General features: G+C 35.1%; 1 protein-coding gene across 5 annotated transcripts in view; it reads left to right on the top strand.

Moving 5' to 3' along the window:
* STAG2 (stromal antigen 2) overlaps positions 1–19,801 on the top strand; it is a 221,514-nt gene that overhangs the window by 193,892 nt on the left and 7,821 nt on the right. For 4 of the 5 annotated variants that reach the window (XM_037822197.1, XM_037822198.1, XM_037822199.1 and 1 more), the window contains exons 26-32: positions 4,280–4,381; positions 6,391–6,539; positions 7,950–8,078; positions 10,791–11,014; positions 14,947–15,136; positions 15,227–15,337; positions 18,886–19,012. In XM_037822197.1, the coding sequence (XP_037678125.1) occupies positions 4,280–4,381; positions 6,391–6,539; positions 7,950–8,078; positions 10,791–11,014; positions 14,947–15,136; positions 15,227–15,337; positions 18,886–19,012 (1,032 nt within the window). The remainder of the gene's footprint in view (positions 1–4,279; positions 4,382–6,390; positions 6,540–7,949; positions 8,079–10,790; positions 11,015–14,946; positions 15,137–15,226; positions 15,338–18,885; positions 19,013–19,801) is intronic. The other variant, XM_037822201.1, reaches the window with a different exon arrangement.

Below are 19,801 nucleotides of genomic sequence, written 5' to 3' on the forward strand. Positions count from 1 at the left end.
CAGTTGTTCATAGTATCCTCTTATAATTTTTTTAATTTCTTCAGGATCTGCAGTTATGTCACCTTTTTCATTCATTATTTTGTTTATATGGGTCTTCTCTCTTTTTGATTTTGTCAGTCTAGCTAGGGGCTTGTCAATCTTGTTGATCTTCTCAAAGAACCAACTTTTGGTGATATTTATCCTCTCTATTGTTTTTTTGTTCTCTATGTCATTTATTTCTGCTTTAATCCTTGTTATTTCTTTTCTTCTACTTGGTTTAGGATTGGTTTGCTGTTCATTTTCTAGCTTCTTCAGTTGATCCATTAGTTCTTTGATTTTGGCTCTTTCTTCCTTTTTAATATATGCGTTTAGTGCTATAAATTTCCCCCTCAGCACTGCTTTTGCTGCATCCCATAGGTTTTGGTATGTTGTGTTCTCATTTTCATTCGTCTCTATATATTTAGCAATTTCTCTTGCTATTTCTTCTTTAACCCACTGATTGTTTAGGAGTGTGTTGTTTAACCTCCAGGTATTTGTGAATTTTCTAAGTCTCTGATGGTTATTGACTTCTAATTGTATTCCATTGTGGTCGGAGAATGTGCTTTGAATAATTTCAATCTTTTTAAATTTATTGAGGCTTGTTTTATGTCCCAGCATATGATCTATTCTGGAGAAAGTTCCATGAGCACTAGAAAAGTATGTGTATCCTGGTGATTTGGGATGTAATGTCCTGTATATGTCTGTTAAATCTAATTCATTTATCAGATTGTTTAGGTTTTCAGTTTCCTTATTGGTCTTCTGTCTGGTTGATCTATCTATAGGAGAGAGTGATGTGTTGAAGTCTCCCACAATTATTGTGGAAACATCAATTGCTTCCTTTAGTTTTGCCAGTGTTTCTCTCATGTATTTTGTGGCACCTTGATTGGGTGCATAGACATTTACGATTGTTATTTCTTCTTGCTGAATTGCCCCTTTTATTAGTATGTAGTGGCCTTCTTTGTCTCTCAAAACATCCCTGCATTTGAAGTCTATTTTATCTGAGAATAATATTGCTACACCTGCTTTCTTTTGGCTGTAGCTTGCATGAAATATTTTTTTCCATCCTTTCACTTTCAGTTTCTTTGTGTCCCTGTGTCTAAGATGAGTCTCTTGTATGCAACATATTGATGGTTCATTTTTTTTGATCCATTCTGCGAATCTATATCTTTTAATTGGGGAGTTTAATCCATTTACATTCAACGTTAAAACCGTGAAGGCATTTCTTGAATCAGCCATCTTATCCTTTGGTTTATGTTTGTCATATTTTTCCCCTCTCTCTATTAATATCCTTTATTGTATCCATACCGAATCTCTTTAGTACTGAACCTTTCTCCAAGTCTCTCTGTCCTTTCTTTGTTTCTCTGTCTGTAGGGCTCCCTTTAGTATCTCCAGTAGGGCAGGTCTCTTGTTAGCAAATTCTCTCAGCATTTGTTTGTCTGTGAAAAATTTAAGCTCTCCCTCAAATTTGAAGGAGAGCTTTGCTGTATAAAGTATTCTTGACTGGAAATTTTTCTCACTCAGCATTTTAAATATATCGTGCCACTGCCTTCTCGCCTCCATGGTGGCTGCTGAGTAGTCACTACTTAGTCTTATGCTGTTTCCTTTGTATGTGGTGAATTGCTTTTCTCTTGCTGCTTTCAGAACTTGCTCCTTCTCTTCTGTGTTTGACAGTGTGATCAGTATATGTCTCGGAGTGGGTTTATTTGGATTTATTCTATTTGGAGTTCGCTGAGCATTTATGATTTGTGTATTTATGTTGTTTAGAAGATTTGGGAAGTTTTCCCCAACAATTTCTTTGAATACTCTTCCTAGACCTTTACCCTTTTCTTCCCCTTCTGGGACACCAATGAGTCTTATATTTGGACGTTTCATATCATCTATCATATCCCTGAGGTCCATTTCGATTTTTTCAATTTTTTTCCCCATTCTTTCTTTTATGCTTTCATTTTCCATTGTGTCATCTTCGAGGTCACTGATTCGTTGTTCAACTTCCTCTAGTCTTGTACTATGAGTGTCCAGAATCTTTTTAATTTGGTCAACAGTTTCTTTAATTTCCATAAGATCATCCATTTTTTTATTTAGTCTTGCAATGTCTTCTTTATGCTCTTCTAGGGTCTTCTTGATTTCCTTTGTCTCCCGTACTGTGGTCTCATTGTTCATCTTTAGTTCTTTGAGTAGCTGCTCTAGGTGCTGTGTCTCTTCTGGTCTTTTGATTTGGGTGCTTGGGCTTGGGTTATCCATATCGTCTGGTTTTTTCATATGCTTTATAATTTTCTGTTGTTTTTGGCCTCGTGGCATTTGCTGAACTTGATAGGGTTCTTTTAGGATTTGTAGACCAATTGAAGTCCTTATCTCTAATTTATCAGATCTACAGCTTCGTGGAGTACACTTTCTCTAACTAACCAGCAGGTGGCGTCCACGAGCCACCAGTTCTCCACAAGCCAGTTCTCCCCTGCTTAGCCTTTTTGGTGAGTGGGGGAGTGAGTCTTGTGGGGTCCAATTGGTGTACCAAGCTTGCGTGTGTAGTTGGTGTTGCCTGCCCTGTATATGGGGCGTGTTTCTGGGCAGTCAGGCAGGGGGGGTGGCCCTAACAATCAAATCTCCCTGGTGATCCTAGAGTTTTAAAGCTGCTGCAATAGTCTAATCCTTCAGTTCAGTCCTGCCACAGTTTGTCTCTGCCACTGACCCACAAGTCCTTGGTATTGGCGTATGGCTCCTGAGACTTGCAAGTGGGCCCCTCTTCCAGGCTGTGCACCCCAGGTCCTCTGTTGAGGGATGACTGTGCTATGTCACAGGTGAGTGCCGTCCCCCCAGGGCAGTTCTGGGCTGCTGGGCTGTGTAGGGAGGCTCCCAGTCTGCTGAAATGATGGCTGAATGAGGCTTTGTTAATTCACACTGCTCCACCTTCCCAACTCTGGGACAATCAGCTGAGGTTGCAGGGAAGGCTAATGTCCACGCCCAGTTTTGTGGTGTGTGCCTGTTATTTGAAGCACTTCCGATCACACTGGGTTGTCTGGGGCAGCTCTGGGCTATGGGGCTGGCGATGGGCAGGAGTGTTTCCTGTCCACCAGGATGATGGCTGTGAGCGGACACCCCCCTTTTCTTGGGATGTTGTGGTGTTTAGTGAATTTTCTCAGCCACTGGATTATTGCCTTTTGTCTCAGAGCTCTCTTAGTTCTGCTCTTGACTTGACCTGCCCAAATTGCAAGTCTTTGAAGCTTTCTGTATTGGGCTTCTTAGAGTAATTGTTTTAGAAAAAGAAAAAAGGATTTAAAAAAAAAAAAGGGGTCCTCCTCAGAGATCTAATGGGTTATTGAAATGCTAAGAGACAAAGCAACCAGGGCCATTAAGGAAAGGTCCACAGGGCAGAGAGATCAGCTTTTCTTCGGGATTTGCATATGCGCCTCAGGGCCTGAGCTCTGCCCTTCCCCTTTCTATGTTCACCAGAACTCCAAAAATCCTCCGGTTTTATTTTGGAGTTTTTCGTGTTGTTTTTTTTCTATGCCTGTCTCCTCTCTGCTCAGCTGGCTGCTCTCAGATTCTCTGGTGTCTGGTCTCAGTCTATCTATGGTTGGAGTTTGGATCAGTAGAATGAGTTTCCGATAAGGGCTGCCACTGCAGTTCTCCCTTCTCCTTCCCGGAGCTGACAGCCCCTCCTCCCATGGGACTGAGCCTGGCAGGGAGGGGCGCGGGTCCCCTGGCTGCAAAAACTTACAGATTTCGCTGATCTCAGCAGTTCCACGTTTTCATGAGTGTTGTATGAAGTATGCCCAAAGTCAGATTCCTCTGTGGTGTCCAGTCCACGCAGTTCCTGGCTTTCTACCTACTTTCCTGGAAGAGTAACTAAACAGGCTGTTAGTTTTTATAAGCCAAGTTAATAAAGTTAGAAACTGCACATGAACTACATACCCTAATAGCAGTAAATAAGTTTTAAATATATGAGAGTAACTGTGAGTATATTGTATTAATAGTTGACAAAGAATATGAGAACTTTGTTTTTATTTATATCCTTTGTGTTCTGAAAATCTGCATAACCTAATTATTTTATTCCATACCTCCTTTACTTAAAACCAAGACGAGAGCTTAATTTGATTAGATTTTAACTGTCTGGAACTTCTTATATTACTGATATTACTTCCACATCTTTGAAAGCATAATTTCAGCCAAATACATACTAATACATGACTAACCTAAAATTAGTCTTATTGTCCAATAATTTAAAAAGATAAAGTATCTGCTAATTTTTGCATTTTTTTCCTAGTATTATAATGACTATGGAGATATCATCAAAGAAACAATGAGTAAAACAAGGCAGATAGACAAAATTCAGTGTGCAAAGACCCTTATTCTCAGTTTACAACAGGTAAGACATTAAGAATCCTGGCTTTAACATAATTAACACTTAATAGTTCACAAGGTGGCAGTAAAAGATTGGCAGAGAATGCAATAGACAATTCATAGAAGTAGAAATGCAAGCTATTCAACCTCATAAAGTAAACAAAGAAGTGCAAGTGAGAAATCATGTTTTGCTTTTCGACTGGCAAGATTGACAAAATTTATATCTGTCTAAGGTATGGAGAAAATAAGTTCTGCCAGCAGTATAGATTGGTAAATCTTCCTGGTAGGCAATTTAGCAATTCATGTCAAAATTAAAACTTGTATGCCTTTTGAGGCAGCAGTTATACTTTAAAAAATTTACCCAAGACAGTGATCAGACAAGTTTAGGAAAATAAGTATACAAGCTAAAATAGGTATACAAGCTTGTGCATTGTAATGTTACCTATAATTGTAAAAGATTAGAAATAATCCAGATGTTCATCAATAGGTTATTAGATAAGTATATTATTTAGTACTTCTCTGCAGTGGCTATTGTGAAGCAATTAAAAATAGTGTAGTCTATCAATTAATGTGTATACATTTGGTAGGTTTCAAGTGAATTTTACTTGTTTTCCTTTTTTTTTTTTTTTTCAGTGAGAATATATTAGTTTTACCACAAAATGCAATAGCCATTTTCATTTTGGTAATGGTAAGGCAGGTTAATTAGGTAAAAATTATTTGCTTAGTATAATTTGTCTTTGGAGACCAATCTGCATTCAAAAGCCATCCTATTCCAATTTGATAAAATTTTTCTTACTTAGAAATGTAGATATGAAAGTTCTTAATTTCATTTGCAAATTTGAATATTCTGTATTAAAATTTTAAAGGTTTTAATGGTAACATTTAAATAACTTTTAGTATAAAATAATAAGTACTCTCTATAGAAAGTTTAGAAAATACAGGAAAATGGGAAAAACAAAAATTAACTATTTTTTTTCTTAACCATAACCTTCTGTTTCTAATAGCCTTTTAGTCTCTTTTATGCCTCTGAAATTTATGTTTTACAAAAGTTAAAACATACTTTGCATTCTATTTTGTAGGCTAAAATTTTCATATTAATAAATCATGTACATTTTCACATTATTAAATACCTTCCTCAGCATTTTGAATGCCTGTATAATATTTTCTTTTGTAGTTGTACTATAATTTAACCAAGCTCTTGTTTGATGTTGAGGTCTTTTCCAATTTTTTGCCATTATAAATAGCACTAAAAATATTTTGGTACTTAGGCATTGTGCATAAATGTTTTTATCTTTTTTTTTTGGAGAAAGTCTTAGAATTAGAATAGCTTAGTCAAAGGACATCGAAATTATGAATGCTTCGCTGCATATTGCCAAATTGCTCTGTAGGAAGAAAGGTTATCTCGGTTTGTGCTCCCAGTAGCTCAGGGTGCTTATTTCAGTGAATTATCAGTAGTGAGCATTGTCTGTTAAAAACTTTGTCAATTCAGGACCTGAAACATAATTTTTTGTTTTGCTTACTTCATGATGAGAGTTCTTGATTTGAAGATTCATCACTTAATTGTAAAAATGGTAAGAATAACATAGAATAGTTGCCTAATAATTTAGTGGGCTTCCTTTTTCTTTATATTCTTATATGCTATGTTAATATCCATTTAATACCAGCAGAACAGTATTCTGGCAAAACTAACATGAAGAGTTTCTAATGTCAATAACTACAGCTGGTCTAAAGGTACAAAGTGCTACATTTTTGGTCATTTGTATATCATATGGTTATTATAGTACATGTTTTAGAATAAAATATAATGCCTTATTTATTGAGCACCTACTATATGTATATTTTTTGTAGTGCTACTCTGTGGGTTACATGCCTTTAAACTACCATTTACGAACATGTTCGCCTTCAATTCGTCACTGATTCTTATAATCCCGTTAATGAACCTAACTATATTTTAAATATAAAATGTTATTTAAAAGATGTTAATAATCCTTAATAATTAAAAAAAAACTTTAACTTTTTTTCCTTTCCAAACAGCTTTTTAATGAAATGATACAAGAAAACGGCTATAATTTTGATAGATCATCTCCAACATTCAGTGGCATAAAAGAACTTGCTCGACGTTTTGCTTTAACTTTTGGACTTGATCAGTTGAAAACAAGAGAAGCCATTGCCATGCTACACAAGTAATCTCCAAATATTTTATTCAACTCATATTTCATAATCATGAAATTGTTTTGTATCTAGCCCTTTCATTTGGAATAGCCAAACTGATGCTTTTTTATTCATTTATGAATGTATACTGTATTCTTCTTTCTTAAATTTAAGACCAGTTATAGTGCTAGCACAACAAATGAGTTGGGACTAAAACTCCCTTTACAAGAAAATCTGTGAAATTAAAACAATACAAAGTCTTTATAAATTATATGAAGGAAAGTAGTATGCATTTATCAGCATTACAAAATCTCTTTTATCAGTGTTGATTATAATCTTACCTCTAGGTAGAAAAATCTTTGAGGTTTGACTACTTTTCTCTTGTTTTGGGCCACGAGTTGTCTGCATATTTTCTTCAGCCTTATCAAAGTTGGAAATTATCTGATTTTTTATCGGGCATGTAATTTATAGTGAACAATTATACTTTTTAAAATATGGATATGTTTTAGAGCTTTAATGAAACCAACATTTGCCTATTAAAACCCTTTATTTCTCAATTGTGGTCTAAATATCCTTGCCTTTGGGAAAATCAAGCAGCTTGGACTGTCCTTCATTGAAAGTTCCCTGTTCTATTCGTGTCTCTTTTTTTCCCCTTGCTGACTTTTATAAAGTGTTGAATGTCTCCCTGTAGAAATTCTCCTGCTCTTGGTTAAGTTATGCACATACCTTCCTCAACTTCTAATTCTCTCTCTCCTTTCACCTTGCTCTAAAACTCACAATTAAATTTTTATGCCTTCTAATAATTTTAGGTAAATTTAAGGACCACACGTGGTAATTATTTTGTGAAGTGATGTGATACTCTTTATGTAATGGTCTTCTGTTCCTCTCCAATTCCATGTGGGTTGTTGGCTTGATTAATAAAAGTATTACTATATTGCCATATAAATACAGTTAAAATGAGCCCTCGGTGGAGTTTAATTTAAAAATTTACTCCTAAATGGGTTGTTAAAAAGTCTTCATTGTTTTAAAGTTGATCCTGTGTTTCAGTATGTCTCCTTTATGTCTTAAAAATGCAGAAAATGTACTGATCACTGTGTGAGAGAATTTGGGTTATTTTCTATGGAAAAAAAATACTGAGGAAAGAATGTAGATATGCTAAAGCACATTCAATCTGAAAGCTAGCCCCTTAATTCTGAGGGTTTGAGAAGCGTACTGCTAGAATTTGCATGTGTGGTTTGTTTTGTTTTGAAGAAAGTAAGTTACATAAAAGGTAAGTAGATTTGGTCATTCTCATACTATGGCCATATTCTCTATTCCTCAGATTAAATGCATGTCTTAATAGTGGGAAGAAAGTAGAGAGAGGTTTCCTTTCTAAGTTATTAAATTTTGTATGGTAGTCCCTTATATGTTTATTTCAGTCTTTTTTTTTTTCCTCTTTATAGAGATGGCATAGAATTTGCTTTTAAGGAGCCTAATCCACAAGGGGAGAGCCATCCACCTTTAAATTTGGCATTTCTTGATATTCTGAGTGAATTTTCTTCTAAACTACTTCGACAAGACAAAAGGACTGTGTATGTATCTATTAAAAAATTTTCATTTAATTTAGACTTAGAATTCTTAAGAGCAATCATTATACTTGGTTTCTCTCTCCCCTCCACACAGTTTAAAATTGTAGGATTGCATTAATGCACAAAACTTTTTACTTCAGCAATTTTAAATTTAAGGATTATAACTATATTTTATTCATGATACTCCATTTGTAATCTGTGAGCTTTAGGGGGTAACTTGAAAATGTTTTATGTATTCTTATTTGCATTCTTATCTTAGTTTGACTAAAATGGGAGCCTTTAAAAGACAATAAGATTGGTGATCCATCCGGAGCCTCCTAGTTAGTCTGTGTCTCCAGGCTGTGACTACAATGGAAAGTGGAACTCCCTGTTTTATCTTTTTCCCTTAACTAGTATTCCCATTCTCAACAAATCATTTGAAACAGGGTAATTCTCTGGTTTAGTCTGCTAAAATTGTGAATCAAAAGAGAACCAAACAAATGAAGTTAAATTCCCAAAATCTTCTTTATGCTTCCCCCCACGGCTTTAAGATATAAAAGGACAGAGGAATATGAATAACTCATAGTATAGATAACCACTTCTGAAAATCCAGTAGTATTTTGCATGGACTTTACATGAAGTTTTATTTATTTATATTTAAAAATTTTTTTAAACTTTATCAAAAAATTTAAAAACATACAAACAAAAAAGAAACACTTCAAACAAAACCAAAACAGAGGAATAAGAAAAACAAATAATCTAAAATAAGTACAAGTTTTAAAGTAGACAAAAGTAATCTGTGGTGATAGAAATCAGAATAATGGTTACTTCTAAGGTGTGGGAAAATGAGGATATTTTCTGGGGTTATGGGAATGTTCTGTATCTTCATAGGTATGTGGGTTACACAGATGCATTCATTTGCAAAACTGATCCCACCGTACTCTTAATTTCTGTGCATTTTATTATATATAAATTTATCATAGTTAAAATTGCATAGACACTAGAAATCAAATACTAATTAAAATAATGAAATGTCATGGCTCACCTAGCAGATTAGGCAAAAATTAAGAAGTCTGATAGTGCCAAGTATTGCCAAGGGAGTGGAGCAATAGAAACTTTTGTACACCACTGGTGAGGGTGTCTTCATGAACAAGACAACTTTGTTCAATCAGTTGGCAATATCTAATAAAGTTTAATATTCTCCCTACCTTTATGATCCACCAATTCCATTCGTAGGTAGACAGCATAGAGAAACTCTTGCACTTTGGAGACTCATAAAAGAATACTCTTTGTTGCATTGTTTGAATAAGGAAAACCTCAAAACATCCTAAATTTCACGAAATAAAAATTTATCAGTAAACTGATTACAGTGGAATACCATACAGCAGTCAAAATGAAGGAACTAAAACTTACATATGTAATGTGGCTAGATCTAAAAACATAATTTTGAGTGGAAAAAGCAAAGTAGAAAATGTTGCTATGATTTTTACAGACATTATATGTAAATATGTATTAAAAATACAGATTCAGGTTAATGGAGAGGAGGAGAAAGAGGAATAGATTCAGGGAGGGCTACTTATCTGTAATGTTCTATAAAGCTGTGTGGTGGGTTCGTAGTTGTAAATCTCTCCACCAGTGAGTACATTTTGACTCAGGCTCCTTAACTTGTTACAGACTGGTAACAGTTTTCACACTGATAGCCAGTTCACAGACCATACTTTACAGTGTGCTGCTTTGTACTGCTTTGTATGAAATGTATCATGGTTAAAAAGAAATACTGAACAGCTAACACAAAGCAGTATATTCTTTAACTGCTATCTCCTGTTTTTAATGCTGTTCAAAATTGGTAAATTTGAGTTGTGGGAATTGGTCATTATTATGACAACTGTTGGAAGCATAATTTCGCAATAAAGCACTGAATTTAGTGTCAGAAGCCTGGGATTTGGATCATGGTTATGCTGCTTACTCAATTTTATGACTTTATGCATATTACTTCTTCACTTTTCTGATCCTTTCTGTCCTCATCTGTAAAGTGGGGAGAATGTCTCCCTCCCAGGATTGTAAGACTAAAGAATCTGAGAGCAAAATGACTAGCAAATAGGAGCCACACAAATGTTAGTTGAATTTTGATTGCAAAATTACATATAAGCCATAGTACCCTTGTGATACTTGAATAAGGGTAGATTTATCATTTCCATTATGCTGAAACTTTTCTGCAGATAGGAATCATATCTAATTTATCTTTGTATCTATCCTTAGTGCTTGGGACATATAGATGCTTAATAAATATGAAGCTGAAGTGCTCTGATTTACTTAATTTGATGCAAGAATCTTGATAGCAAAAAAATTTCCCCAATGTACTGGTGAGGCTGAGATTGAATGTTCATACAACTATGGGTTGGTAGAACTGGGACTCTAACCCAAGTTGTTTGACTTTAAATCCAGTGTTCTTTCCAGAAATATGACTCAGATTTGTTCTTCTGTAGTAGAGGACCTGAAAAGTCAGGACAATATATAGACATCTTTGGAATGAAAATACTAACTGCCTTCAGTTGTTAGTGTATACTTTGAGAAATGTAGGCTATCTACCATACTTACTTACTTTGCTTTTTATTTAATTCTAATTAAATTACTAAATGTTCCCTATGGGACTTATGCATTAGGATTATTAGGAGAGAAAAAAATGAAAAGATAAAAAGGCAGTGACTGTTTTAACGGTTTCTACTTCTTTTAAAGGTATGTTTATTTGGAAAAGTTCATGACCTTTCAGATGTCACTCCGAAGAGAAGATGTGTGGCTTCCACTGATGTCTTACCGAAATTCTTTACTAGCCGGTGGTGATGATGACACCATGTCAGTCATTAGTGGAATCAGTAGTCGGGGATCAACTGTGCGGAGTAAAAAATCAAAACCATCTACAGGAAAACGGAAAGTAGTTGAGGGCATGCAGCTTGCACTCAGTAAGAATATAGTTTATTCTCTTTATATTTATCCCTAATGTTTACCAACTGAAGTGCAATTAAGTTCACCTTATTTTTTATTTGGGATTTGTGTCGTTTAATAATAGCGTACACAGTGCATTAAGTTATGTGTAAGAATGGTGTTTTCAGCAATTTACATGTAAAAACTTGGTTCTCACAAGTCCGGTGAGGTACATTCCATTTTTCAGATGAGAAAACTAAGTACAGAAAGATTAAGTAATTTACTCAAGGTATTAAGTAGTATTACTCAGCTATTAAGTAGCAGAGCCAGGCGTCTAACTCTAGAGTGCCTGCTTGCCTTTTTTTCTTTTTTAATGCAATTTTATTGAAATATATTCACATACTATACAGTCATCCAAAGTGTACAACAGTTGTTCACAGTATCATCATATAGTTATGCGTTCATCACCACAATCAATTTTGAACATTTTCATTACTCCAAAGTATAAGAATAGGAATAACAATAAAAGTTAAAAAAAAAAAAACACCCATACCCCACCCCCCATTATTCGTTTACTTTTTGTCCCCATTTTTCTACTCTTTTGTCCATACACTGGGTAAAGGGAGTGTGGGCCATTAGGTTTTCACAATCATACATTCATACCACATAAGCTGTATAGTTGTATGATCATTTTCAAGAATCAGGGATACGGGATTGCAGTTCAACAGTTTCATATATTTTCTTCTAGCTATTCTAGTAAACTAAAAACTAAAAAGGCCTGCTTTTTAATCACTGAGCTACACTGTACTCATAGGGATATAAATTCAGTATTATAGAGCTAGTCATTACCTAAGAGATCAGATCATCTAGTAGAGTGACAGATTCAGAGAAGTTGCAACTTTTGCATTCTTATGAAGAGGTAAATTAATCATGAAGAACTTGTTAGAAATGCAAAGTGCTGTCTGTAATTTTAGAGCAAGGAATGTGTTACAGTTCTTGAAGCTCTTGACTCCTGGCACTCTAGGGTTGGTTCAAATGGGAGTGGGAACCTTTTCCTTTTCTTAAGAACCTTTAAATCAATTAGCATGTTTGTGAAAACTAGTTCAAGTTATTATTGCTAGGTAACAAATTACACCACAAACTTAGGACATAGTTGGAATGACAGCTCCATGAAATCTGTTTCTGCAATTTAGAAGACTCAAAGGCTGGGGGCTGGAATCAATTGGAGGCATCTTTAACTTATACATCTGATGCTGGCTGTCAGCTGGGACCACTGCTGGGCTGTCTGCCAAAACACCTACATGTGGCCTCTTCATGGGGCTGCTTGGCTTTCTTACAGCATGTGGCTGGGTTCCAAGAGTAAGTGTCCCAAGAGAGAGGAAGTAGAAGCTGCCAGTTTCTTAAGGCCTGGGCCCAGAAACTTGGCACAGTGTCATTTCTGCCGTATTCTATTGGCCAAGTAGTCACAGAGCCCACATTCAAGGGGAGGGGAGACATAACCCTCCACTTCTTGATATGAGGAATGTGAAAGAATTTGGGGGACCTATTTTTAAATTGCCACATATTTAGTCAGCCATCATTTATTATCAGGTGCATAGTGTTCAAAACTTGATTGTTCTATGTACTAATGGTTTCAATGTCTTTTGTCCAGTAATATAAAGGCATCAACTTTATACTTATAGCTTGTACAATTTTAGACTTGGTTGTTCATTTAGCCCCAACATCCCTGTCGATAGGGAAATTTCTTGTATAGTATCCCTGATCAGTTAAAATACTTAGGTTTATAAGAAGCTAAATGGAGTTTTCCTCTTTTTTTTTTTTTTTTTTGTATAACAGTCATCAAATTAAAAGATAACGTTTCCTCATCTGAACCAATAGTTAATAATTATGGGTTTGTGCTGAGCCATCAAATCTCTCCTTTTCCTTAGATTTCATAGAACACTTAAGAATTGGCCTTTATATAACATTTTAAAGTTAGATTATCAAATCAAATACTTCAGTTTTGCTTTTTGTTTTTGTTTTTGTTTTTTCTTGGTAAGGGCATGGCATGCTGTGGCCAATTGGGATATCTAGCTGGAGCTTGCATAAGAGAAACCTCCAGGATAGCCTCTTGACTCTATTTGGAATCTCAGCCTCTGTGACCTCAGCTTGTTACCTCCCCCTCACCCCCTCCCCGTTTGGTCAGTTAGGCATTTTCAGTCCCTTGCTGCCAGGGCCAGACTCATTCCTGGGAATCATGTCCCAGGTCACCAGGGAGATTCATTCCCTGGGAGTCTTGTCCCTCTTGGTGAGAGAGGTTAATGAATTTATTTGTTGAGTTGGGCCTAGAGAGAGAAAGGCCACATCTGAGCAACAAAGAGGTTGCCTGGAAGCACCTCTTAAGCATAATTACTGGAGGGCTCAGCCTCCTATTTACAACCCTAAATTTTACAAGAGCAAGTCTCAAGTCAAGGGCTTGATTTATTATGTAGTGGGTTCCTCACTTGACTTAATATATATTCTATCCCAAGATGAATGGTCAGTTTCTTACATTATCTTCAATCATCATCCCTCTCAACTTTAAACAATTATCATAACGTAATACATCCCAAAGCTCTTATCGGCTGCTAATTATTCATCCCTAGAAATACTCCAGCTTTTAAAGAAAGAGTCAAGATTCTCTTTCTAAGGTTTCTGGAGATAGACATAGAAATTGAGGTGTTAATAAGTTAGAAGAAGGAAAGGTAAAATACTGATAGGTTGGCCAGGTCAATCGATTGCGAAGACAAAATTGGAGCCTCGACATTATAAAACTTAAAGGCTTATGTAATTATATTACAAATTGTGAAATTTATGTCTGATCCATCTCTTAGTAAGATGTTAGCTATTGGCACATTTTACTTCTTTTCACTCTTCCTTTAAAAACTTATTATGTTTATGTGCACTTATATAAATAATCTTTTAATAAAATGGTTTTCCTCCAAACTCTCCATCATCAAGTGCTGTCAATTTTACCTCCCAAATCAGTGATTTAAAAACCACTATTCAGTTACATTTGTATGTGAATTTATCCTTTATTAATTATGGCAACATCTACCGACATTTGAAAGAAAGCATCTGCACCTGTGAAGCATGGTTTTTTCAGTCCAATATTTGATTTGCGTTTGGATTTATGAACACCTTGCAGCTATTCTTAAGACCTGCTCAGGGGTTTGCATCCCATAGATTGGGAACCACTCGCCCCTTGTGTCCATTCCAGTTACTACTTCTCACTCACCTGGGCTATGCAGTTAGCCTCCTAACTGGCCTCTTTGCTTACCAGTCTTCCTATTCTTAAGCCCACCTCCACACTGCCTCCACATATTTTGACTAAAATGTATAACTCACCAAATTCCTTCCCTTTCTTAAAATCTTCGGCAGCAGTTCCCTGTCACCTTAGCAAACATACACTACTTCCACAAATTGATTCCTGCTTCTTGAACCATCCTTATCTTTTCCCACTCTCTTCAGTCTTTATACTCCAGGAGTACCAAACTATGAGGTCGAGCCATATATATAAGTGCCAGTTTTGTAGGTCAAAAGTAGCTGAAATCAGCAAATTAATATGGCTCAGTCATTGTTTAATGTCAGTGTGTTTGCTTATGTTCTTTCCTCTGCCTAGAAAAACGTTTGCAGCCCAGCCAACATCTACTCTAGTTAGAAATCACTTCCCGATAGTCTGATCTGATCTCTCTCATTGCTCACATTCCATCTGTGTTCCCCTCTCTCCTAGTACTTACCACATTGTATTGTAATTGCCTGTTTGTTTTTTCCACCACTAAACTGTAAGGACAGGGTAGGGACTCTGCTTTACATACCTTTTTATCCCCCTGTTCCTAGCAATAGCATGTGGAAAGCAGCCAGATGTTTGTTGACCTGAATGGGTTGTATTAGACATCTGATTAGTCAAAATTAGTGACTGAACTTCATTGCTGTTTGTTTTCTTTTTCAGCTGAAGAAAGTAGTAGTAGTGACAGTATGTGGTTAAGCAGAGAACAAACACTGCACACCCCAGTTATGATGCAGACACCCCAACTCACCTCAACTATTATGAGAGAGCCCAAAAGATTACGACCTGAGGATAGCTTCATGAGTGTCTATCCAATGCAGACTGAACATCATCAAACTCCTCTTGATTATAAGTAAGTACATTTGATCATTTTCTGTACTATAACTTTATTAATTACATAGAAAAAAGTTAAGTTAAAAGAAGAATAAAATTCTCCTTGAAGCACGCAGGTAACATGGATGTTAGCTCAAAGACAACAAGAGGAAGCAAGGCAACAGCAGGAGAGAGCAGCAATGAGCTATGTTAAACTGCGAACTAATCTTCAGCATGCCATGTAAGTGAGAGTGCCTTATTGTCTGAGTCTAGGAAGTTCACTAATTCATTTTAACATGTTTTAATGTGTGCCTTATCTAAAATTTCAGCAAACTCTCTAGAGTAACTAAGCTGAAATAATGAAGGAACGAAAAATTGGTCTTTCCAACAGTAAAAAAAAAAAAATACTTTTTAAATTAAATATTAACTAGTTAGCTAAAGGACCAACTTAGCTTGATCTGTTGGAAAAGTTTAAATATAAATCCTTGTTTATTTTGGTGCACAAAATTGTAGCCAAAAATCCTGTTTTGCTACATCTTAATTGCTTCCCCACCTTACTTCAGGCCCTCATCTCGCACCTAAAATATTGTATCAGCATCCTAATAACTAGTTTTCTTCTTAAATCTCCCATTTACCCTCTCACCAAACCCCTCCCCTTCCACCATCCTCCCACTACCACCATCACCACCAGTCCATCGTTCACACTGCCATCAACAATTACTATTCTAGAATAAAAATCTTATCACGTAAACTCTTCTACTTAAAACCTTTCCATGGCTACCACATTGCTTGCAGGATAAAGTTCAAACTCCTTAGCTCATGGCACGCAAGACCATTCAGAATTTCGTCCCTGCTTACGTTTTAGTGTCATCCCATTCCCTGGCAACTGGTAAAATCATCCTAAAAAAAACAAGCTCAGGTGTCACTTTATTAAAGCTGTGGTCATCTATGCTCCCATAACACTTTGTATATTCATATTTTTTGTAGCACTTATTACATTGTATTATAGTTATTTGCTTATGAGTTTGTCCCTTTCTCTAGACTGTGAGCTCCTCAAGGGCAGGGACCACATTCAGTGCCTGTCATTGCTTGGTACATAAAAGGTGCCCAATAAATGTTCATTGAATGAATAAATGTTCAGCACTTAAAATTTTGTAGTTTAACTTTTAAATACTTTGTTTTCACTGAAATCTGTATGAAAATTTTAGGGATCTTCATTAGATATGGCTCTAAAAGAAGGGGCAAACAGTCTTTAGATAATGTTCTCATGCCTTGGTTGGTACAAAAGGGAAAATATGATTATTCTGATTAAGTTTTTAAGTGTGAAAGCTTTGTACTTGTAACATAATGTGTTATAGTTTTCATACAGGAAGATAGTAATTGTTACCTTCTTTTTTAATTTATATTTTGTTTTGTTTGCTTTTAAATAATGAGAATTTTACTTGTTTTTCTTAAGTAGTAGTCATTTACCACATTTGTGGTAGCCTATATAGATTCACTTTAGTTATTATCTCCAGACTGGTGTTAAGAACCTCTAGAAACAAAGTATACTCTATTACATGTATAGGTTCTGATCCTAACTTGGTAACATGATCATCTATGATATCACTTAGTTCTGTCCCCTTTTCTCTATTTCTGTCACCACATAGACTATACATTCTTATTTCATGCTGGAATCTACAACTGATTTCTTAGCTTCCAGTCATTCATCAATCCAGACATTTCGGAATTCTGCCATGTGACCATTTGGTCCATATCTTTCCCCTGGAAATTTTACACCAGTTCCCAAGATCATCCACAGTATCTCATTAGTCAGTACCATTTATAATTTTTTTATTTGCATATTGTTTTAATTCACAATTATAGGTACCCCCCTCCAGGGGATATTCCAGTTAAATAACTATTATCAGAGGATTCTTTTGTCGGTTGTTGTGCCATCAGTGTTATATTGCCTAAATTTTAAAATATTTTTTTTACAGCAAGTTTTCTGTAAACATGTTTGCCCTGTAACTGAAAATATTTCCAAATTCTCTCTCTCTCTTATTTTGTATCACATATATCTTCCTTATACTCCAAATGAAAGTGCAGGATGAATTTCTGGTTTTCCATAACGTCCACAAAGCACACACATTCCCTTCACTCTTGCCTCTATCAAGTACAGTAAAATTGTCTTTTACTGTCCAGAACTCTTAGGAAATGAGGACCACTGTCAACACATTTCTCTTTCCCACTAAAAGAAACTTGAAAGGTAGCCTCAATCAGAAATCATGTCTTATCTTTATGTCTTTTAAGATCCAGCATAGTATCCTGTAAAATAAGCATTCAGTAAATAATTGGTTGGTCTTTTTGTCTTTGCATGAGAAAAGAAGGTAATTTTGGTCAAACTGGGGAACAAGTCACGCTCAATTGCATTATTACATTGACTCCTTTATGCTGATCCGAGCTTACTTGTGAACTTGAGCTTATTCTCTGCAATCATGTGGTAACATACCAAGCTTTTGGTCTTAACTTTTTTATGCATTTGTAAAATCGTAAACTTTAACATATAGACATAACAATGATAACTTTCGAAGTACAATTTAACAAGTAGTTAGAGAGCAAATTTCAAAGAATATTAAGGATTACAATTCCATAATTTCAGTATTTCCAGTATTGTAAAATATATATACACAAAGGTTTTAACTTTCAAAGTATAGCTCAACAAGCAGCTATATAGGTAATTTCAAAAAATGTTATGGGTTACAGTTCCACAGTTTTAGTTTTTTCCTTATTGTGAAATATAGGATATATATAGAAAGGTGATAACTTTCAAAGCACAATTCAATGAATAGCTATAGAGCAAATTTCAAAGAATGTTGTAGGTTACAGTTCCACCATTTCAGTTATTTCCTTCTAGCTATTCTAATACCCTAGCATATATATAGTTTCAGTATTTGTAATCCTTTGTTAAATCCTATCTTGTCTGTTGCTACCCCTTCCTCTTGTTTAATCACTTTCTTGATCTTCAGGGGTGTCTAGGCAGTGTTGGTCTTAATTTTTAATTTCACTTTTCTATGTATGTCTTAGTTTTGAGTTTCATAGGACACAATTCAAGTTCCAGCATAAATTTTGCTCATTTCTTTCTAAGGCAGAATTAATCTCCTCTTTCACTATATCCTTATAAGCACTCGATGCATACTTCTGTTGGCAGTATTTATCACATTTTGTCATAATCAGTTGTGTATCTGTTTCCTATAGTAGACTGTGAGCTCCTTGAGGGCAGGAACCATGTCTTATTCATCTTTTTTTTTGCATCCATAGGACACAGTAGAAACCTGGCACATAGTAGGCACTGAGTGAATGAATAAGTGAGTGGCTGGTACACATTAGGCACTGAGTGAATGAGTGAGTGATGGTTAGAATTAACATTATATATTGATGAAAACATATGTATTCTGAAAATGTCATTTCTTTGGTCTCTGTTTTATGTTTGTTTATTAATTTGTACCCTGCCTACTTTCAAAAAGGATTTGAGGTATTTCCCATGTGGGAATTTCTCATTGAACTTGCATATGGGATATCAGAAATATCCAGCTATATGCCTCGAAATAATGTAGAATAAACATAACTCCTTGGCATTTTTAGACAAGTGATCATTGGGGTTTTGACATCATTGATGACATGATCAATGCCTAATCATTCTCCCTGACTTTTAATTTCATCATTTTCCATTATAATTGAATAGAGAGAGCCACGTAGTTGCTGCCACCACATTGGTTCAAATCTTGACCTTGTTTTGTATTTCTCTAGTCGGCGTGGTACAAGCCTAATGGAAGATGATGAAGAGCCAATTGTTGAAGACGTTATGATGTCCTCAGAAGGGAGGATTGAGGATCTTAACGAGGGAATAGATTTTGACACCATGGATATAGACTTGGTAAGAAACTTAATGATTTCCGTAAGATTTTCAGTTTAGGTCCTTTGGAAATTAAGTTGGTTAGTCTTTTTTATAATATGGCTAGTCTTATTCCATGTCTGTTTATTAGAGGAGAGAAATACTTGCCCTAAAAAATAAATTTTACAAAATAGTTAATTAAAATAGTTGCCTAGTGTTTAGGTATATGAGAAGGGATTGAAGAGAGGGTGAAGTTGGTGAGGGTATTATATTAGATCCTAGTTTTAGATGATAAACGTAGTATGTTTGCCTTTGAGGTTAATTCAGGAATAAATAGATTTAAAGTATATATTTTGCTTTGTATTATGTTGTATTGACTACAAAAAAATCAAATAAATTTTAATGAGTATAAAGTTTTCAAAAATACTTTATGACATAGTATACTAAGTATCACATCACTTTTAATTTTCCATTTATTTACCATTATCAAAACAATATTTACTCAATATTACCAAGACAAATTTTCATATTTAAGAGTTTAAAGGTATTTATTCTGTTATTCTTTCAACTTCTCTGTAGATACAAAATTTTTTAAATAAAAAGCTGGGAATAAAAAATTGCAAAAAAATCATTTTACAGAAGAAAATGCTTCACATTCAAGTATTATACTGTAATGACATTCAATTATACATTGATATAATAGTTATACTTTATAGAAAGCATACCTGTTTGACATATTTTCTCAATCTGAAACCACCTTATATGCATTATGCAACTTCGGTGCTAATGCATCGATTTCTTTATCTTAACTATAAATCAAAATAGTTCAAT

This window comes from Choloepus didactylus, chromosome X (assembly GCF_015220235.1).
Source record: "Choloepus didactylus isolate mChoDid1 chromosome X, mChoDid1.pri, whole genome shotgun sequence".
Taxonomy (NCBI): Eukaryota; Metazoa; Chordata; class Mammalia; order Pilosa; family Megalonychidae; genus Choloepus; species Choloepus didactylus.